This window comes from Scylla paramamosain, chromosome 8 (genome assembly GCF_035594125.1).
Source record: "Scylla paramamosain isolate STU-SP2022 chromosome 8, ASM3559412v1, whole genome shotgun sequence".
Taxonomy (NCBI): Eukaryota; Metazoa; Arthropoda; class Malacostraca; order Decapoda; family Portunidae; genus Scylla; species Scylla paramamosain.
This window is the reverse complement of record NC_087158.1, coordinates 15241903-15264539: the sequence shown is the minus strand read 5'-3', so window position 1 is coordinate 15264539 and position 22637 is coordinate 15241903. Positions and strand designations below refer to the sequence as shown.

Below are 22637 nucleotides of genomic sequence, written 5' to 3'. Positions count from 1 at the left end.
CACCCTGGCTTGTATTTTTTTATATTACTTGATCAGTTAGGTAATGGGGGGAAGGTAAATGCCAATGACGAATGATTTAGAAGGATAAAGTGTTATATTAGCTTATATATATATAAATATATATATATATTTTTTTTTTTTGCTATATTGTCCAGCTATGTGGTTAGGTGAAGTTCATGTTTATGTGCTTAGAGTTCAGTTGAGTTTGGTGAGGAGTGGTAAATGTCTGTGAGTTTAGTGATAGAAGAGGTTATGATATACTGCAGTTATATTAGCTTCTATATCTTTTCTTTTTGTTTCTTGATATTGTGTTAACCTAACTTAAGTTTGAGATGCTTTTGGCTTCGATGAATTTACAGGGAGATGAAAAACATAAATGAGGTTAATGATTAAGAAAAAAATGACTTGTAATGTTATATTGGTTTTGTATATTTTCATTATTATGATCTTCAGTATTGGGTCAGGCTATTAACTGTATGAGGTGGGAGGTGACTCCACACCTGGATGCTGCAGGGAAAGAATATCAACACGTGTCAGACAGACAGTGATATATTCAGATATTCATTTATTCTGTGCAGAATTTCAAATTGGAATCATTGCCCAGCTCGTATAATTAGTATCTTCACTTTTCATGTTTTCAAAAGTAGAATCATCATTTACTGCCTCAATAATGCTACTTTTTACCATCAGTAAAAATAAGTAAATCCATAGATTGATGGACAATTTAATTAAATTTTTTGCATCTACCATGTGGAATCACAGTAGCTTTTTGAATGTCTTACAGTTTTCTTTTTTAATATATATATATTCTGGTATATCTAAATGTGCCTTTGTGTAGGTGAAAATAGTAAATTTGAATGGATTGAAGTATGATGACACAGCAACGAAGTCTTGTGACTCTGGGCAAAGTTACAGGAAAGCATTACACATTCCACTGAGAAATTGCCATAAGCCACAAAGAAACTTGCTGTCTATTTTGCTGCAACCGCTGTGCTAGCCAAACCCTTGAGTGGAAGAGGAAAGGAAGAGTGGAGTGGGTAGAAGGATAATGCAAGTTGAGGTCAAAGAAGAGTTTATAAATGTTTGGATAACTTCTTATACAGTGCTAATTTTCCATGGAATTGGCAAGCTACAGTGATAAAAAAAATTGTGTCATATAACAAAAGAATTTCCCCAGGATTTGTTGGTATACTGACATTTTTGATGATGTAGAAAAGAAGGTAGAGAGGAGACTTCTTGTGGCAAGGGAATAGAGGGAAAAAGTTGAGACAGCAGTGAAGCATTGGTAGTAGTGGTGTAAATCCCAGTGTTGGGGTGTTATTTGGGAAGGGCAGCAGGTGTCTTAAATCCCATATCTGTTAATGTCATCTGTTATAATACATCATGGCATGTAAAAAGTAAACAGGTAAATAAAATAGTAGGTAATACATACATACATATACCAAAGTTGTCTTACCCAAAAAATGGGTAGCCAAGACACAGCACACCACTTTCACATTCACACTCATTCACACCACTCTCAGCTCCTTGGCCTCTGACAGAGAAGAGAAAGCACTCCTGCTAAATAGTAATGATAACAATAAATAAGATAAATCTATTTATCTATATAACAGGCCAGCACTCCCACACAGGTGGAGTTCATTGGTATACTTATGGAAAGAGAGAGAGAGAGAGAGAGAGAGAGAGAGAGAGAGAGAGAGAGAGAGAGAGAGAGAGAGAGAGAGAGAGAGAGAGAGAGAGAGAGAGAGAGAGAGAGAGAGAGAGAGAGAGAGAGAGGTATGACCTGAGCCCCTTACTGTTGGTTTCACATAACAAACAGCTAGAGGTACTGTGCCTTAGATGTGGAAATTTGTACATCAGCAGCTTGGAGCAGTCAAAATTATATAATGTACCTATACAAGTATGTATATAAATTCTCAAATCTGACCTTAGTTACTACCTAAGGAAATTGAAATTTACTCGTAAGTGCTGCTGTTATATATACAACATAAAGTATTCTTACTTTATCACCCTGAAGGCCAGCATACTTGCTCAGGCTGGGTTGTCTGGCAGCCTGAACAGGCTGGCCAAAAAAAATAAATAAATAAAATAAATAAATAAATAAATAAGTAAAAGTAGCACCCATACACAATTGAGGCAGCCTGAAGGCCTGCGCTCAGTTCTGCCCAGATACCGTCGCAGAAGGTTGGCAGGATGGTTGCTTCACTCCACACTTATGGACTGGAATTGCTGGCTCTGGGGACAATTGCTGCAGTATCTGTTGCAAAAGAAGAGGAAAGCAGGAAAAAGAAGAGAACTAAGTGGTACAAAGAATGGCTGCTAAAAACACAAGCTTGTGTCACATGAAGATTACCTCATCATAGTACAACAATGATGGCATGTGCATCTCCTTTGCTCTAGCCCTGGACTTCACTGATGATGTCACCTTTTTACATTCCTTGGAGATTGAATGCCTTATTATTTTTATTATTATTATTTATTTATTTTTTTTAGGGATGGGCAGTCTAAAGAAATCTCCTTCAGTTTCTGCACAAATAACTCGTATATTGGTGCCTTCTTATATCTGTTGGAGTGCTCTCACTCTTAATTTTCCAGAGGCAAGGATTGTCAGTAAATTTCAATAAATTCCAGCAGAAATTTCCTTTCCTCTGTGAAAGCCATAGTAGCAGGGAGCTTCTGCTCTCTTCTGTAATGAGGTGAAGACTGTGGCCTCACCTAACACACACACTATTTAATGTTTCTTGTCACATATTCTTTATTTAAAGGTTTAAGCAGCCTTTTGTTTTTAGCTTGATAATTTCTTTGTTGAGTCTGTTGTTACTTTCTTTCCATATTTAGACATTTTTCATGAAACGGATAATTTCAGAAATTTGTTTTAGCAAGACAGAATACCTATGGTAGGACAGAATATTATGGTATGGCAGAGTTGACTTGGAGTTAATGGCAGTTTTATTTTATGGCACAGGTCAGTCAGCAGAGCAGCAAGCTGAGCTGCTCCTCACTTTAAAAAATGGTGGCTTTTCCTCTTCATCCTCATCCTCATCCTCGTCAGCCTTTTCACAGCCACAGGAGCCACAACAGGTATGCACACATTTGTTTTCATTATAGGGGCACAATGTACTTGCTGTGCATTGTAGTGGAATATCATCTGGAAAAGAATAAAGACTGAACATAGCTGTGTAAAAAATTAATTGGAGAATACATGACTGACTTCATGATGATGAAAAGTCCTCTGAAAAGAAAAAAAAAGTTTATATCAATATCAGAAGTAAATAATAATTTTGAGTTCTATTTATCATCCTTTATCTTTTTCAGGACTTCTCGCCATTGTCTGCTCTTGGCCTCCACAGGGTTGGGGAGGACCGGCCATCTCCCTCCAAAGAGCCCAGTATCCAACTCAACCGGCGGGGCATGGTAAGGCAGCCAGGCACAGGACACAGGTGCACTGAGCCATTCCTGCTGTCCTTCTCAAGCTTTACTGATCCTCCCAGCTGAGATATCTTTTACCGTTTCTCAAGTGTCAGGGTTTAGTGCCATATATAAGCCTTCCTTTGTTATTAATTTCTATTGTCTTTTGGTCCCAGTCATGTATTTCTATCACAAGTCCATCTTTTCATCTGTCTCTGTCACTTGCAATTTTCTTCCTTCATTTGGTGTTCAAGCTTTTCTCATCTTTTTCACTTATTTTCCAGCCTAAGATTTGAGGCACCACATAGGTTTTTAAGTTATCAATCTTCCCCTGTTGTTGCTTTTCCTCTTTCTTCTTGTGAAGTAAGACAGTGTTGTATCTTACAGCCAGCTCGGATGAGGAAGAAAAACCGTCTATATTTTGATGATGACTTGGTCAGTACTCCTACTCAAGTAAAATCTCCAAAGAAGGCTGCACGAGGCACCCCTAAGAAGCAAGTGAATCCCCAGCCCTTGCCTGTTGCTCCTGTCAAGTTGGTAAGTGAAGAACACTCCCCTGCTTTGTATAATAAAAAAAAAAGGGGGGCAGTGAATGAAGATTTATGAGTAAAGGTGGAGGGGATAGTGAAAAAGTGTAGGAAGGAATGAAAAGTGAATGTTGTTTCAAATTCTGTAATACCTTGGTTAAAAGGGTTTATTTCATTACATTAAGTGTTTTTTTATGTCAGTTACAGGAGTGTAGCTTAACATATAATTCACCAAATACACATTCTTCCATTTAAGTTACAGAGGAAGTGTTCTATTGTCAGATACACAGATGTATAATGCAGCATCTTGTGCATCAACACACATGGTCATTTGCTTTGAGTGTAGATGAAGTGTTCTGTTGTCAGATATACAGATATATAATACAGAATATAGCATCCCATACACCAACACACTCAGTTTTTCATTTAGATTACAAGTGAAATGGTTTACTTTAATACATTTAACCATTTCTTTCACCAATACTCATGTGCTTCCACTGTAGTTAAAGAAGGTAATCACCAAAGAGGACCATTTCATCGACTGCTGCATGCCAGGTGGTGAGTGTACTCTAAGCAGATGTGGTGGACAGATTGTCACTTTTTTGTCATAGTCTCAAGGATTTGCTTGACAGGTATGGCTTTTGCTTCCAGAGCGATGGTGCAGGAGGGCTGCAGTACACCACAGCCTTGTCCTCGGTAATACTTTGTGTGGTGCACTGAGATCATGTCCCTCAGGCTTTTGCTCCTCATGAATGACTGTCCAACATCATGCTTCAGATGATGTATTGAAAAAGATACTAGTTAGCACTTTCAAGTCAGGATTTCTCTTATAAATAAATAGTGATAATCTTAGTATATCAGTTTGAATTGTGTTGTTGGACAAGATGTCTTTCCTTCTAACAACCACATTCCTATGGACTGCATTGTTTTGTTTGACTCACCATAAACCTGTCCCATTTCACATGAACAATTGCAAGTCAGATTGGATTGAAGTGAATGCAGTCATGCTGAAATTAACTTACTTAGTTTGTCCTGACAGTATGAGCTTAATTTGTAGTGAACAGAGAATAACAGGTTTACTACTAGAATGTAGGAAAAATACAGGAGACCCTCTTGCAGATGATAATTTCTGTAGTAGATCACACCACATTATTCATATCCTAGTAATGGTATGACTCAGCAGCCTACCTGAGTCAGTAGTCATTAGCCCCATAGCTGTCCTGTGAACCAGCCAACTGCTGCCCTGTGGAACCTTATAATTGTCATTCGATTAGTGGTATATGGCACCTGGCTATTTGATGGTTGATTAATTCTCCTGATTGGAACTGAACTGGTAATAGCTGGTGAAATTGGCAGGTTGTTGACAGCCAGTTGTGGCACATCTTTGGTATGTTTCATTAACTGCATTACTATTTTGGTCATAGATGTTTAAAGCATTATTGCCTCAAAACAAGTTTGGTAACTATTTGCCTGAAATTCAAAGCCCTGTTATTGGTAATGTTTTAAGCCACAGGTATGAATATAGTAGGTAATTTGGTTATTCAAGCAACATACTTATCTACTTAATGTTACAGGGATCTTTTACATCAAAGGTTCCAAAACTGGGTTAAATTACCCCCTGGGGAAAGAGGTAACATGTTCATTGTGTCTAATTGTTTGTGTAAAGTGGAAAAAAAGCTTATTAGCAAGAAGTTTTTTTTTTACAAGAGTCTGGAATAACATGTTTGTTGTGTCCTTTCACAGGAACCTCCAACCATCACCACCCCAGACAAGAAAGTGGCACAGCAGAATGGAGTCAGGCTCAGGAACTTTCTCAAGCTTCCACAAGCACACAAATGGGTCTACTTTGAATGGTTCTACTCCAATATTGACAAGTATGTGAACAAACATTTTTTTTTTAGTTTGTTACACCTTTAACTGAGCCTGTTACAGCCCAGGATATAACGGGAAGCTTTTGAGTAGAATGTGATGATATTTCAAGTATGTCAGTTAACATTGCTCTCATTTAGTGGTGAAAAGTAGCACTATTTATCATGATGAACTAATGGGAATACTTTAATTTATGTCATAGGTTCTGTTCACATAAAGAGCTTAACTGTAATGTTGATGTTTTCCAGACCTTTGTTTGGAGGGGAGAATGACTTCCAGATAGTGCTGAAGGAGGCTTTCCCAGACCTTCGCACAAGGCGACTGACGCGCCGGCAGTGGGGGATGATCCGGCGCATGATGGGCAAGCCGCGCCGCTGCTCACAGGTGGGTGGGGATGATGACTGTGGGGCTAGATATGGGTGGAACAGGACTCGCACAGCAGTGTAGGAGTTACTTATTTCAGGGAAGGAAAATGGCAGTGGAGGGTTATGTTACTATCAATTTTTATCTCCTGTGATGCAGTCTGGTACACTGATTAGGGGATTGCAGGTCTCAGAAGAAACATTTAATTTGGTACCATTTTGTATGTAACATATTTTTAAGAGTGTATATTATCTTACCCAGTGTTTTTTAGATTTTATGATTAGTTATTTTAGTTATATATTGCTATAATCTAAATTACATGATCATCTTGTTCAGTCTCAGTTTGTATTTGTAATTTATTTTATTTATTTATTTTATTTATTTATTTATTTATTTATTTATTCATTTTTTTTATTATTTCAGTTTGATGTCCCTTTGTACCATAATTACCTGAGACAAAAATGTGGCTCGATGTGGAAGTGGTAATGATTTATGCTAATGTATAGTTACTCCACTTTACAACAACTTTTTATTAATGTTGATGTGGACTTGAATAGATACAGTCATTGTGTCCCTCTTCTCAGGCCTTCTTCCAAGAGGAGTGTCAGTCCCTAGACAAGAAAAGACATGTGCTGAGACTGTTGCAGCAGCGAAAGATCACAGACATTAACACCCTGAAGGACTTCCCACTGCCAGACCAGATCCCTATGCAGCTGGTCATTGGCACTAAGGTATGTAACATGCTACTGGCTGGTGGTATTAACTTTTGAGTCATCGCATACATAATCTTAAGCAAATCACCATAGGTAGGCATGTGGATGAAGTCAGTTCACATGGATGGATAAATGGATAAAGATGGCAATGAACAGTAAGTAAGAGAAAGAACAGGCAAGGCTTTAACTATTCAATGATGAAATGCTGGGACAGGACAAGATGGAGAATTGTGCTGAGGTTACCCTTTCGAGGGAAGTTTGTGGAGGTCATTGAGGCATCAGAAATTAAAATACACAGGTTGTTGCACAAGAGTAGGATCATAGACAAGTGAGAAAGTAGTCATGAAGTAATTATTCCACTCACAGGTCACAGCCCGCATAAGAAAGCCTGAGAATGGGCTGTACACAGGTGTGATTGATGCCGTTGACACTTCAGACAACACCTATAGGATCACCTTTGATCGTCATGGCATTGGCACTCACTCCATCCCAGATTATGAAGTACTGGTGAGTGTGACACAAGCCACTCTTATCTGAGCATTGCATTTTGATTTTGTTGGATTGATTTATTGTTAAATTTTTATAGTGTCAAAATGAGATCTTATGGTGTCAGATTTTTTTTTTTTTAACATTTGTAGTCACATCCATCTATAGATATGTATGTTTTTGTATGAATCATGTAGTGTTCAGAAACTGTAAGTCTAATTTATTGGACTTTTTTCCTTTCAATTTATGGCTCTCAGTCCATCCAACTGTTGTTCTCAACTTTACCATTGCACTTGATTGGAAGATAAAGAAAATAGTAGCATCTCTTTTCTCTCATGAGGGTACAGATCAGTCATCATTTGATGTATTTCTTTCAGTCAAGTGAGGTGGCAGAGATCATGCCTCTGTCTAGTTTCTCTCAGAAGTTCCGTCCACGGCTGGGCTTGGTCACCCCACCCAGACCGCTGCTGCCTAAGCTGGAGCCAGGAAGCATTGGAGCAGATAGCCCAGCACTTTCTCTCACCAATGATCCCATCCTGGCACAGTCACCACTCAAGTCATCCAAGATATCAATGGATGACACACTGGGAGGCTTTCCTGTCAAATGCCTTGTACAGATTGTAAGGAAGCTGTGTCATCATGTGTTGACAGTTTCTTACATTAAGGAAGCAAATGTAACTTGTTTTTAAACACTTTCTGCATGTCTGAGGCCAAGACAGGTTGTTCATACACACACACGAGCTGGATTCACTAGCCTTGCATCCTTGCAGGACTACACACACAGAGAAGTTGGCAGAACTGTTGGCCTTCTGCTCTGCCAGGTTGCAAAGTTACAACTCCTTGGTTGGCTACCATTACACTAATGTGCTGTGGTTTATTTTGCTGTTTCTTTGTTTCCTTCTTTATATATATATATATATATATATATATATATATATATATATATATATATATATATATATATATATATATATATATATATATATATATATATATATATATATATATATATATATATATATATATATATGCACAGTGTGTGTGTGTGTGTGTGTGTGTGTGTGTGTGTGTGTGTGTGTGTGTGTGTGTGATTTCTCCTGCCTTGCTAGTATGCTATATTCACAAGCAGTGCTCTTCCAAGTTCAGCTTTTAGATATTCTTTATGGTTCTGGATGAGATGTGCAGTTAGAATATTGTTATTATCTTATTGTTATTATATTACTGATTTTCTCACTTCTTTCTTACGGATACTGCTGTATTCACAAGCATTGTACCTCCAGGTCCAGCTCTCAAAAATCCTCCGTGCCAAGCGGGAGAAGATTGGTGCCCTGCGGGACATGAACAGTCAGGCAGAGAAACAGAGAAGCTATGGACAAGAGTTGAATGTGGAGTTCCAGAGGAAGTATGCTGCTTTAGTTTTAGAGCTGGAAAAGCTGAACAGGGACCTGAACCAACACCTCCTTGCTGTGCAGCAGTTTTGCCAGGAGGTGAGTTTGAAATTGCAAGACTCAAATTTTTTGATTATTTTGCTTATTTATTCATTTTTATTATTATTATTATTATTATTATTATTATTATTATTATTATTATTATTATTTTATTTATTTATTTATTTTTTATGTAGGAGGGGCATCAGCCAAGGGCAACAAAACTGTAATTAAAAAAAAGGCCCACTGAGGTGCTGGTCCCAGAACAGAATCAAAAGCAATAGTAAAAAATTAGAAGAGTTTCTTGAAACCTCCCTCTTGAAAGAGCTCAAGTCATAGGAAGGTGGAAATACAGAAGCAGGCAGGGAGTTCCAGAACTGACCAGAGAAAGGGATGAATGACTGAGAATACTGGTTAATTCTTACATTAGAGGCAGACAGAATAGGGGTGAGAGAAGGAAGAAAGTATTGTGCAGTGAGGTTGCAGAAAGAGGGGGGGCATGCAGTTAGTAAGATTAGAAGAGCAGTTGGCATGAAAATAGTGATAGAAGATGGCAAGAGATGCAACATTGCGGTGATGAGAAAGAGGCTGAAGACGCCTCACCGACACATACAAACATTAAAATTAGTTTGTGTTATTTATTGGTTCTTCCTCTTCCCTCTATTCAAGGTTTGCTTTCACTCTTTAACTTTTCTTTTGTATAACTAGTTATTTTTGACATATGGACAGTTGCATTCCAGAGAAGAAACAATGACCAAAGAGATATATGTACTGAATATTTACTTGAGCTTTCTTGGTTATTTTCTCCAGTAAAACCATTTATCAAACCCAGCTCTCTACCCCTCTTACCCCTCCTCTTTCTCTCTATCTCCCTCTCAGCTAGACAGTGTTTGATGTAAGTAAAATTCTTGTCTGTCAGATTGCCCCTGAGCAGTCTGGGCCAACCCTACTGCCATGTCAGATCCGGGAGAGATGCTACGAGGAGGCGGCGACCATCGTGGATGTCACCAACAATGCCTCAGGGTCGCCACAGGTGTCCAGCCCGGCCATCATCAATCTGATAACTAAGCTCACCTCTCTTATGTTGCAGGTGAAGGTATGTATATAGAGTCCTCTTCATATTGAGACAAATTTGCTGCAGTGATGGCAATATTGTGCTGGAACTCATCTACTGTTGCTACACGCTTAAGAGAAATCCAAGGAACTAGTGCCGCGGTGGATTAAATTAGTTATTCGTAATTGTTGAGCTAACTTATTGACAGAAATTTAGCTATTAAAATGAGTAAGAAATTTTGACAAGTAATCTATACCTCATTCCCTGCAAAGTTAATTGAAATTTACTAATCTTAGGTTGAATGCTGCATAGAGCAAGTTTTGCCCCTTAAGAGGGTGCTCACCCAAGTGAGCCAAAAATCTGAGTAAAAAAATCATATAAAAAAGTATTAGGAACTAAGACTTGAAACTTTGCAGACTATTTTGGATTATTATCATCTAGTTTGTCCATGGAAAAGAATAACCTAGATCATTACATCATGAAGCTATGACATAATTAGCAATTATTTGACTTAAAGTGTTCTAGAGGCTACACTGATGACTGATTATCCTAAAGTAAAATTATTTGGGATGTGGAAGGTCATTTATCCAAATGTTTCACCTCTCCCCCCATGTCATAAAATATATGTCGTATCAGGTCAACCAAAATGTATTATTCGCTTTTCTCCGTCCCGTCTTTTTCTTTTTTTTTTTTTCCTCTCTCTCTCTCTCTCTCTCTCTCTCTCTCTCTCTCTCTCTCTCTCTCTCTCTCTCTCTCTCTCTCTCTCTCTCTCTCTCTCTCAAACAATTTTATAGGATCTTTCCTGAAGCCACGTCCCTTCTGCCTTACGTTACAGGACATGTAAATGGACTTTAAATCTGTCACCAGTGCTTTCTGCGAGGGGTACATACCCTGGTGATGATTCTTGATGGATAACAAATATATTAATGCACGTTTTGAAACGTGCCATTTTCTTTTACCAAAACACGGGGGAGTGCCCCCTTAAGGAAAATTGAATAATTTTACAGAGATAATATGTGTGTTTTTTCCTTGTGGTTAGGGAATGAGGATACTGCCACCATATTCCCTTTACATCATAAGTGGTGACAGGAAAGGGGATTGAGAGCCCCTCCTTTGTAATTAATACTCAGCAAATAGACAAGGCGCTTAAGAGGGGAAAGGAGATTTTACTTTCTGATCCCTGAAACTTATGAAATATGTACTTTAGCTACCCTCTTATTTGTGGGAAACAGCTTTGATAGATTTTTTTTTTCTCTCCTCTCTTGCACACCACCCCCTGATCCAGTGCCTTAAGACTTCACTGGGAGTAATTATTGTTTTGGCAGGTGCCTACTGCCTCCTCCGAACAGATGTATGTGTGTAATGTGGGTTTTATTGGGGTAGCATGGAAGAGACCTACAGACTGACTAGTTTGAGGGAGATCTTTTTTTGCATTGAACTCTCAGAGACTGGTGATGAGGAACGGGAGGAGGACAATAATAATCTGTGGGTCTTTATCTCTTGTCCTGCAGAATTTGGCTGAGACAGAAGTGAGTGCCTTTGAGCTGACCTCTATCCAGGAGACACTAAATGAGATCCGCAATTCCCTGGACGAGTCGAACCGTGCCGCCTTCCAGAACAACATTGAAGTCCACCTGACGCACATCATGTCAGCAGTCTCCCAGATGGGTACGCTACAGGCCTTCAGCAGCCACAATGGGACGCAGGTGTAATGCAGCCCACCCCACCAGGTGATGGATGGGCAGTCTTTCCTTGGCAGTTGTGCTTTAATTTTATGGGTATTTTGCGTTGGAAGAAAACATGTAGCTTACATTATATATGCATATTTAAAAAATTTTCTTCAAATATAAATGAGACTGAGTTGCTTCCCTCCTTGTATATAATTGTTGTCTTTTAGTAAAGTAATGAAAGTTATGTTGCCCAGTGGGTGACGCTATCTCTATATGGTGACTCGGTGTGGTGAGGCCCACTTGCTTCAGAGCCGGGTAATGCCATGTTGTGTAAATAGTGAATATATGCAATTTTTTTATATAAAATGATATAATGGTTTATAAATCTATTGTTAAAGTCTTGCATGATCTCGCCTTTAGTTGAAATATTATAAAGACTACATTAAAGACCTGAATGATAGTAAAAATTTATATATGCATATTATATATTGCATTATAAGTGAAAATAGAAAAAGAGTAAGATAAGTGATAGTTTTTGTGAGGAGACAGCTGATGTAACATAAGGATTGCATACAGAGGGTGATGGCATCATGTCTTTGTGGTGTCTTCTCTGAAGGAAAAAAAAGCCCAGTTTGACAAAATTTTCCAAGGATCTTAATTAGACATACACCACAGCCCCTGCACTTAAAACAGTTTGGTTAAGTGATACTTTGGGTATAGCTAAAGAAAACATTAGTACCATGCACCATATGAAATACTTATGTAAATATGTAATAGCAATTAGGACAATATATTACAATAAGAATGGGATGTGCGCAATAAAAGATAGGGTCACTGTTGGCAGAAAGGGTTACATAGTATGATGTCTTTTCCTCCTTTCTCAGCTTTTTCCTCCACTCTCTTTTTCCTTCTTGCTTATGGTAGATGATAATGGGAAAACAAAGATATTAAACAAAACAGTGGTGATGATGTTTGATAATAATGAATGATGATAAGAGTGAAGAAGATGAAGAATGAGATAACATGGATAACTGCAACTCCTCTGGCTCATGAGTTTTAAGACAGCAGGATCCACATCATTCATTATTTCCTCACCATCATCATGCTGGAGGGTTGAGGCACTTGAAGGTTGGAGTCCTGATGTAACAGTGCCAGACTAGCAGGAGGGTTTGGACTGCTTTCTGCTTGTTGTCATTTTCCTTTCAGTGGGGCTAGGGAAGGGGTGACCTGTATGCTATCCACACTGTTGAATTGTTTTTTTTGCCCATTCAAGCATAGTGTGTAGAAGCACTCTAAAGTTTCCAAGCCACAGCATAAATTAGATTCATTAAGATTATTTCACACTCTTCAACTCCGCTAATCTCTTCAGCACCTCCACTTTTCCTTTATATTAGTACTTCCTTCACATACCTAAATCCCTTTAGTAGTGTCTTGGGTAGTGATAGTGTGGCAGATGGTGTCAAAATCTTGAATGTGGCAGTGGAATTGTGTGCATGTATAATTCAAAGTGAATTTGTTTCTTTTGTATTTTGCTCAAAAATATATAATTTTACTAACTGGTGCATAGTTAAAGTTCACGGGTACTAAGTTCTTAGATGCAGGGGCTCTAGTGTTTTATTGACATCTGCTATTACCATTATTATTGCACTCCATCCTCTCATATCCATTGTACTTGCTTCCAGAAACACTTATGAGGAGTAGATATTATATGACTTTGTCTTGAGGAAGTCTGTGGTAGTAACATGAGCCATGTAGTACCTTTTTTCTGTTACTGTTGACAAATCAGTTCTCAGTCTTTTCACTGTTGGTAATTGAGTTAATAATTGTCCCACACTTCTAGGTCTGCTGTTGCCAGCCTGAACTTAGCCATGAGTTGCACTCATTGAGGAACGTAATAGTGTTTGAGGGTCTTGAGATGAAGTATCAATAGTAATAGATGGGGAGTTACATTACAGATGAAGCAATAAATAAATCTTTGGGCTGGTGATATCTGGACTACTGTAATTTTCAGGGTTTGCCTCATCTTTGAATGCAGTGCACCTAGATTGTCATTTTGTTTGCTTCTCATATGGAACATCATTGTCAGTTATGAAATGTAGGTATCATAATACTGCTTGAGTGCTGCCATTATCATATGAAAGGAGAAAGAGTTTCTCTCTCCACCTCATGCTACCTTGCTATTACATCTTACCGGTCATTGCAGGGTCTCTGGTGACAATTTTGTTCACAGAACATAATAGCAACATCTGGTGCTGGTAATGGGGTGTGGAATGTTGTGTTCTCTTACTCATCACACACATTCATATAGAAGTACATGGACTCTCTCTCTCTGTCTGTCTCTCTCTCTCTCTCTCTGTCTCTCTCTCTCTCTCTGTCTCTCTGTCTCTGTCTGTCTCTCTCTCTGTCTCTGTCTGTCTCTCTCTCTCTCTCTCTCTCTCTCTCTCTCTCTCTCTCTCTCTGTCTCTCTCTCTGTCTCTCTCTCTGTCTCTCTCTCTGTCTCTCTCTCTCTCTCTCTCTCTCTCTCTCTCTCTCTCTCTCTCTCTCTCTCTCTCTCTCTCTCTCTCTCTCTCTCTCTCTCTCTCCAGGTAGATTTGAACTCAGTTTCTCACAGTCACCACACCATTACACTAACCATTCAGTCTCTGTTGGGATGACATGCAGGGAAAGAGATATGAAGTTTACCTTTGTATCTGACAGGATGTATCAGAATCCTGAGGCTGAGGCTTTGTGTAAAATTTTGTTTGGAATTGAGAGTATGGAGTGTTTTATCATTGGTGTTAATTTATTCATCAGGATGACCAAATTAGTGCTATATGAAATGAGGCAATTAGTTACTGACCCATTATTGTGGAGCCAGCTGGCCCACATAAGAATAATCTTGTATAGATTATAATTCATTAGATGTAAGAAGGAAACTAAAACAAGTGACAAGCCTATTGTTTGGGGAAGATTTATTGTAAACACATTAATGTGTGCTGCTCTGATAGCAGTAGGTATTATGAAACTTGATCGGGATTAATTGAAATTCAACAAAATCTCCGGCCAAGTCCCAAGTGCCTCATTGTCATGCACTGCTATTCATTTTGCTCTGACCAACCAAACCTGATTCTGTTATCATTACAAAAGTGTCATCAGTGTAGTGAAGTGTGCAGTGGTGTGGGAAAGTACTGAAGCTCGTGGTGGCACCAAGATGGTGTTTTTTTTTTTTTTTTCATACTGCTCATTGAAAACATCAGGCACTGTTGAGGATTCTCCAGGTTCATTGTGTTGTACATATAATGCAGATGTAAAGACTTTTGTTATTATTTGTGTAAACAACTTCATTAGCAAGGCATGCAAGGTCGGGTTGAAAGCTTGAGCAGAAAACCAAGCTGACGTGAGACAATCTGAATGTGAGTAATGTGTATGTGAAGTCTTGTTGCTGCCTGACTGTCATTATTGTGTTTATTTGCCATGCTTCAAGTCTTATGATTAGTACTGACAGCAATATCTAACTTCATAGTTAAGGTCATGTATAGACATGACTGAGAGGTTTGATATCAACAGCAGTTAACTAGAAATTTTTGAAAATATTTTCAAAGTTTACGTTATGATCAGTCTCAGTCACAAATGAAAACCAGGAATGGTGTTGATGGACATCATGAAGGAAGCATTAGATATAAGAAAGATATCTGTAGAGTAAAGAAGAGTGGTTGTTCATGATAAGAATGAAAGGAATGCATGAATGATGATGCTGTCTTAATGTGAGATTCCCAGCTTCTGGTTGGATCAGGTGATTGGGTCAGCTCTGGGGGAAGAGAATGAATCCTTATGATGCAGCAGGAGTGACCAGCTTTCCTGGTAGGCCCTGCTGCAGATATTCATGGGTATACTGGACGACTGCCCCTTGTGCATTGTGTTGTGGTGAGGCTTTGTCCTCTCCCTTGAAGGCCTAGAGGCAAAGGTATGAGGTAACGAGGAGAATATGTGTTTGTAGATGTCTTGTCTCAGCTACTACTCAACTACTCTGCTTGATGGGGGTGACAGAGACAGTCTGATATACAGGATGTAACATGAGTTTCTGCAGATATTGCTAGAGACAAAAGTACAAGTTATTCCAAGTGGAAAATGTTTTGTACACACATGCATTTTGAGGAGTTATTTAGCCATGGGATGAAATTTGAGTGTGGCTGGACGACAGATACAACAACCAGACCAGGCAGGTGTTTATGTCGTAGAAACACCATGTCCACATACTCCACCTTACTGTATGTGGCATTTTCAACAGTCTTTTCTGTCAAAATCATGCAGTACAATCTAAATGTATTCACTGTCACCATCTTGACATGAAACCGCAAGTGACTGGCTAGCAATCAGCTGATTTGCTGCTAGCTTTGCTCTTTCCCCCTCCCTGCCAGGGCAGGCAAGGTGTCACATAACCTATTATTTTATTTGTCATTAATTACAGCCATGCTATCATTGTGTAATATTTATCAGCAGATCACCTGTCTGTCAATACTACTTGTCCCATTACGGAATACTGTAATACTCCAAAACATGTAGAAATGATGATTGAGTAACTCACAATTTCACCATCAGACATCCTGTGTCAAGACATCCTACCAGTATACCAGGCAGCCTGTTGTCTGGCCACATTCAAATTTCATCCCATGGCTAAATGAGATTTCAAAATGCATATGTGTATAGAAAATTTTCTATTTAGAATAACCTGTACTTTTGCCTCTAGTGGTATCTGCAGAAATTTGTGCTACACCCTGTATAGATAGATGGTAAGTCTGTATAAGTACTTTTGTTTTAGGTAAAGAATGCCAAGTAACTTGAAAACTTACTGTTCTCTGCCTTTCTCTTTTTTATGAAAAAATATCAGGCAAGAAAAGTCAAATATGGTAGAAACTTACCATATGTCTTATTGATCCAAAAACTAAAGTAGTGGTGCAGAGCTAATTGTTTAGGTGCTGGAGTTCCCAAACTGTGTCAGAAGAGCTACATATTTTTGTATCTTTGTTTTAGGACATGGATGGATTGATACTGCATGTGACTGTCAGGCTGCAAACTGTCATTTTAGATCATGACAATTAAGAGGTGCCAGGAGAGCAGTGCCAGGTGTCATGGCAGGGGTGCCTCTGTGGACATGAGGGAGGCGGCACAGTGGAGTGTCAGATAGCCTTGGAAATTTTGGTGTTTTGTTGGAGTGTATTATTATTTATATATTTTATTTATTTATCTTTTTTTTTATTAGTTGTGTTTTGGAGTACAAGTAACTTTGCTCAAAAGAAACTCAGCCTCTTTTGTTGATGAACTTGCAATGACACAGTTTTGTATCATAGAGATGTAAATTTTGTGAGGCAATGACTTCTACTGTGCTTATGTACATATGATGAGCTTAGTCTATGTATATAGTGATTAAGTTTACTTTTATCTTCTTTCCCAAAGTTTTAAACATGATGGAAATATATTTTAAAATTACTAATTTGTTCAATTCTTGTATTGCCATTAGTTTTTTAGTCTGTAAATCTGATAATGTCTTCTTTTGCCTCCACAGTTCTATGAGATGTGTATAATTTCATTTGCATGGGAAATCAGTCACACCTCCCAAATTCTGTCACTAAAGTTAATTTTCATCCTGTTTCAAATTTGTCACCAAGTTACATGTTTTCCCGTCATATTTGTTTCCCTGTCATTCACCACAAAAGATAAGTTGTCATGTAGGATAGTGCTTATTGCCCTCTTCCATCATCACCTTCATCCCAAACTTGTAGTACTCACCTGATTTGTGTGCAATAACAAGCTGAATCAAGTAGATTGGTTTCATATATTTTTGTGTTGATTCCAAAGATAATAGTCTTCATTTAGTGTGATGATGGTGTTTGTTACACAACCATATCTGTCCTGAGTGGTGAAATGTCCAAAAAAATGGAAAGGCTTTGGCTTCTGAAATTTTGATTTACACTAATTTGTAGTGTGTTTGTAATTACTGAATACAGGACTGCAATGAGCAGTAACCAAGGTCACCAGAACTGCTCCACATCATCATTCAGGGCAGAGTTGGGTAGCACTGATGAGCAGGTTGCAGTGGTGTGCATCATCACTTGAAACACTGTAATCCCAAATTTTTACCTTTAAAAAGAAAAGAAAAAAAAAAAATATGGGGCATTTTTACCATGGCTGTTCCTTACATGGGGCTTTACAGAAGAGGGCAGGTATGAGATATGATATGATAAATTATGTTTTGTTTTATAATAGACATTGCAGAGCCTTTCCTTTTCAAAAGTTGAAAGAGCTGCTGCAATGGGAATGACAGGGCCACAATTTGTAGGCTTATGTTGCATTGACATTCTTCATTATTCCATTAGCTTTATATGTTTGCCATTATTTTTTTAAACTGAAAAGTCAGACTTTGTCAATATTTTCTAAAACTGAAAGATCAGACATTTGTAATAATTTGTTTTTATGAGTATTGTCTAGATGCCCTATCTCAGCTACCCTTGCCCCCTCCACAGGAATGTTGGCCTGTAGATGGTTATTTCTTCTAGCAGTATAACCTACTAACAGATGCTAAAAAAATATTTTTAGTTAATTCTAGTCATGATTAGGTTTAATCACTATCTGGTGAGAGCTGGGTAATACCTGACCTTGTTCATTGTGTTAACTTGACACAAAACTATTGTAAGGAAACCACAAGTGTGCACCTAAGGCAGTGGTGACACACACAACTTTAGTTTGTAGTGTCAGCTTGCAGGAAAGTAATCTTAAGTTTACTTTAACACTGTAAATATAATCTGGGTGTAGCTTTTTACTATGAAATAGTATGTTATTCTTGGAAGCTGTACAGAAAACATGTAGAGATGTATGACTAGTTCCCTTTCTTTTCTTGTTTACCAAGAGAATGTTTCCCATGCATGATTAGTTCTGGTGTTGATTTACTCAAGGTTTGGTGTAAAGTACTTCAAAATTTTCCACAAGGAAAACTAGGTTGGATATTTGTACAAATGTAAAGAGAGAAATATTTTACAATAGTATTATTATTCTCCTCTGGTGTTACATGAAAGCTACTGATAAACTTTCACACACAAAAATAAAAAAAATAAATAAATAAATAAATAAGAAAAAAAATTAAACTAATTCACCGCAGTTTGAAATCGTTACTTTCTCAGTTGGCTTCCCAGACTTTGTTCCACATTTCTGGAAAAGAAAAGGAAAATGCAATGCAACAGATACTATTATGTTACATAATATCAATCAAAATAAAGAAGCATTTAAAAAATAGTCTCTTAAAAACAGGTAAAAGGATTACTAAGTGAATGAAGAAACAAGTAGAGGAACCAGGTGTTGTGGTTCATCATTTTGTGATGACTCACTTCCATTTTCCTGATTACATTGATACCGGAGATGACTTGGCCAAAGACGACATGCTTGTTGTCCAGCCACTCAGTGCGCTCTGTTGTCAGGAAGAATTGAGAGCCATTGCTGTTGGGTCCTGAATTGGCCATTGAGAGGATTCCAGGACCTGGCAGAAGGTAAAACTTGTTTTACTTCCTAATTAAATCCGAAAAATATATAAAAATTGTCATATACAGTATTACTTTGAAGCCATTTCTTGCAGAACACTCAGCAGCATCCCTTGTCCTCACCTGTGTGTCTTAGTTTGAAGTTTTCATCCTCAAACTTTGCTCCATATATGGAACGCCCTCCAGTGCCATTGTGGTTGGTGAAGTCCCCACCCTGACACATGAAGCCAGGGATGATGCGATGGAAGGTGGAATTCTGGTACCCAAAGCCTTTCTCATGAGTGCAGAGGCAGCGGAAATTCTGAAATAAATACCTTTGCTGTTGAGCTCTTATGGCTACAAAGACACACAAGTTTAAATGGCATTAGTATTGTTTTGATGTGTTTCAGGAGCACTACAGACTCTAGGAGCCCTACATAATGTGAAAAAAAATTGCATAAGAGTATGCAGGGAGTAAATGTAAAGAAATTAAGGATAGCTGAAATGCTGATCTCTTACCTCTTCAAAAGAAAAAGAAACAAAGCAACATGAGTAATGAATCAACTCACCTCAACTGTTTTGGGGACGACATCAGCCCTGAGCTGCATCACAATCCTGCCAGCCAAAGTCTTTCCAATCTTGATGTCAAAGTACACTTGAGGATTACCCTTTTTCTTCTTAGCTTTGGGTTCATCTTCCTAACAGAGAATCAAAATTAAATATACAGTTATAATTATGATACAGATAAAACACTATCAATTACGTGTATGCCTTAAGGAAGTAGCATATACAACAGACAAGTTTTACTGCTATATTTCATGGATGATGATGTAAGTTTATCAGCCCTGAATTAATCAAATGTTTGAGTGAATACAAAAATTCTTTAAAGGTAAGAATTATAAAAAGTAGGTGACAAGTAAAAAGCAAGACACCAACTGTTTCTGTTGCTGGTCGCTTGGCACCCTCCTCGCCTCCCTCCTTCTCAGTCTCCAGTGATGCACCGGCATACTTCTTAAGCCACTCGTCATCAGCCCAGACAGCTCGGGATGAACCTTCCTTTGCCTTCTGGGGCTTTGCTAAGTTGACCCGAATGGTGCGTCCAAACAATTCACTCTCATTCTGAAAGGTAACAATTGGCATACCTAAATTTTACTTTTTTTCCTACATTGTCTTATTACATGGACAGATATACCTTGCACCATCTTTCTGATTTCACCTTACTGAACCATAGACAAGGTATAATTCCCACCATGTTATCAATTGCTGCTGCAGCATCTTCTGGCAATTCAAATTCAATGAAAGCAAAACCTCTATGCTTCTCAGTCTCATAGTCAAGGGGAATCTGTACATCAACTATGTCACCAAATGGGATGAAAGCAGACCGCAGAACTTCTTCTGTCACCTCATCAGCCAGCCCTCCTGCATGGTGAAAAGGCATGGAATCACTATTATGTTAAGCTTATTTAGCTGATAGTCTGCAATTATAATAAATAAAATTCAATGGTGCTGGACATTAATAATAATTTCACATCTACAATTTTTATTTCTCAGATTCAAAGATATGTGAAGAAATGAAATATTCAACAAATGTGTGCGGTTAAAGAAATCCCTGAGTCCAACCATTACCAAACCTTAACAATTCCAAAAGTAGCTAAGTCAGCTTCATGCCATGCACCAAGGATACTCACCTTAAATGTTGCAATCTCCTCTCCTTTCTTTAGCTACATATGTATAATTACCTCTGCTATTGGGAATTATAAAAACAATCTTAGATATTCTTTTACTTTTCCACCAATTTCGACATGGTTTTTTTTACCCTTCTTATCAGATAGAGCTTGTTCTGAGTAATTTGGGCCCCATATATAACAATGTAAATTATTTATAATGCTGACAGGAATTTTTGAAGATTTATCTGTTTTTTTTGGAAGGCAAGCTCGCTCACTCCTGTGACAATGCTTAGAAGTGACACACCCAACATATGTGATGGATAGGCAGGCACTGGTCTTCCCCGGTGATGGGGAGTTCGTTCATGCATGCGTATATCACATTTGTTACACAAGCGCGAAATTAGTCACAGTGATTGGCTTTTACTTGAGAATGCAGTCACTGACCAATTAAAAATACAAAATTAATGTAGCCAATCACAGCATTTTATTTCATCCTGAGGAGGGAGGGAGAAGCAGCTCAATTTGAAATATCTGAATTAGTCTGAGGAAGATGTCTACAGTGGGCGTCGTCTGTACTATTTCCGGTGCAATGCCAGATTTTACAAAGATGAATAAGATAATGACTTTCTATATATTTCTTAACCTTGCCAGTTAGGTTAAGTTTGGTAAGGATAGGTTAGTTTGGTTAGATTAGATCAGTTAAGTTAGGTTAAGTAAGGTTAGATAAGTTACATTAGTTTGGTTAGGATAGCTTAAGTTAGGTTAGTTTCATTAGGCTGGGTTAGGTGGTGGTGTGTGATAGCCAGCCGGCGGCTAGGAAGGAACAGGTGAGTGTTACTGCTGTAGTACTTATTTGTGAGGATGAAACCATTTTTTTCTGGTAGATATGTCTTTTTTATTTATTTTTTTTATCAATCTGCTTTTAGCTTTTATTGCAAAACATTAGTTTCGAAGGGATGGGGGGATTGAGGGGTGAAAAATAAAAAAAACTAACAATTTTGTTGGTAAAACATGGAAATCAATTCAAAACAGGCCCAAAAATATCAGAAAAATAGTTTTGTCCAGAACTGAGATTGGTGAAACAGTAAAAATTTGCCCAGCCTTAGCCTAATAGTTTCGGGACTGAGTATTTTTGGGTAAAATACGTTTTTAGGAGTGATCTACACATAAAAAAAAAAAAAAAAACTGCAGTGAAATTATTTAAAAATTGCATCGATATAAACCTAGGTAAATTTATAGTTTAAGCCAATGTCCCCAATCTCTACCCACGGCCCACGGCGTTATTATTAATTTCTGACAAGTAGTGTAATCATTAGAAATGATGTGAATAGCGAGAAGAACAAAATGAGGTAGGTTATTACCACGTAGTGTGTAATGGCTTAAACTATAATAAAACCCTAACCTAACCTAACCTAACAACTGAAGTTCATGCAACAATACACCATTTATGTTTACCTGTGGATTTAGAAAAAGTTGAGAGCGCTGTGCATTCCCAGGCCTATTGTGGCATTATTATTAATTTCCGACAAGTAGTGTAATCATTAGAAATGATGTGAATAGTGAGAACAAAATGAGGTAGGTTATTACCACGTAGTGTGTAATGGCTTAAACTATAATAAAACCTAAACCTAACCTAATCCTTGGATGAAAACGCTGATTTTATTTCAATGTTACCTCGGCTCTCAAAATACTGCGTACCACACTTGAATCAATGAACTCACCCACGTACAAAATCCTCTTGTTATTAGACATGGTCACAACTGATATGCACGTGTATTCAAAAGGAAACTATTTTTGTCCGTTAAATGGACGGGAAATAACTTTCAGGATTCTTCTTTCTTTAGGGCCGTGAGATTCTTGTGTACGAGACCCGACGTCCTATGTAAGGCTCACACTTCATGCCTCACAGCGAAGGTGGATCACCATGTAAACAAATTTAAGGGACGGTCTTCACATAGGGTAGGTT

General features: G+C 38.1%; 2 protein-coding genes across 5 annotated transcripts in view; one reads left to right on the top strand and one right to left on the bottom strand.

Annotated features, from left to right (window-relative positions):
• The window catches only part of LOC135102839 (protein lin-9 homolog), a 26662-nt gene extending 8131 nt beyond the window's left edge, over positions 1–18531 (top strand). For 3 of the 4 annotated variants that reach the window (XM_064008406.1, XM_064008403.1, XM_064008404.1), the window contains exons 2-12: positions 2966–3081; positions 3316–3414; positions 3796–3945; positions 5679–5809; positions 6053–6188; positions 6752–6898; positions 7247–7387; positions 7744–7986; positions 8647–8853; positions 9713–9889; positions 11359–18531. In XM_064008406.1, the coding sequence (XP_063864476.1) occupies positions 3412–3414; positions 3796–3945; positions 5679–5809; positions 6053–6188; positions 6752–6898; positions 7247–7387; positions 7744–7986; positions 8647–8853; positions 9713–9889; positions 11359–11559 (1536 nt within the window). In that variant the 5' untranslated portion in view covers positions 2966–3081; positions 3316–3411 and the 3' untranslated portion in view covers positions 11560–18531. The remainder of the gene's footprint in view (positions 1–2965; positions 3082–3315; positions 3415–3795; positions 3946–5678; positions 5810–6052; positions 6189–6751; positions 6899–7246; positions 7388–7743; positions 7987–8646; positions 8854–9712; positions 9890–11358) is intronic. The other variant, XM_064008405.1, reaches the window with a different exon arrangement.
• On the bottom strand, positions 18522–22637 carry LOC135102843 (peptidyl-prolyl cis-trans isomerase E-like). Its single transcript, XM_064008413.1, has 7 exons — positions 22393–22637; positions 20254–20423; positions 19941–20123; positions 19574–19702; positions 19149–19326; positions 18876–19024; positions 18522–18699 (listed from the first exon to the last, which is right to left on the bottom strand). Exons 1-7 carry the CDS (start codon positions 22421–22423, stop codon positions 18631–18633), a joined length of 909 nt encoding a protein of 302 aa, XP_063864483.1. The 5' UTR covers positions 22424–22637; the 3' UTR covers positions 18522–18630.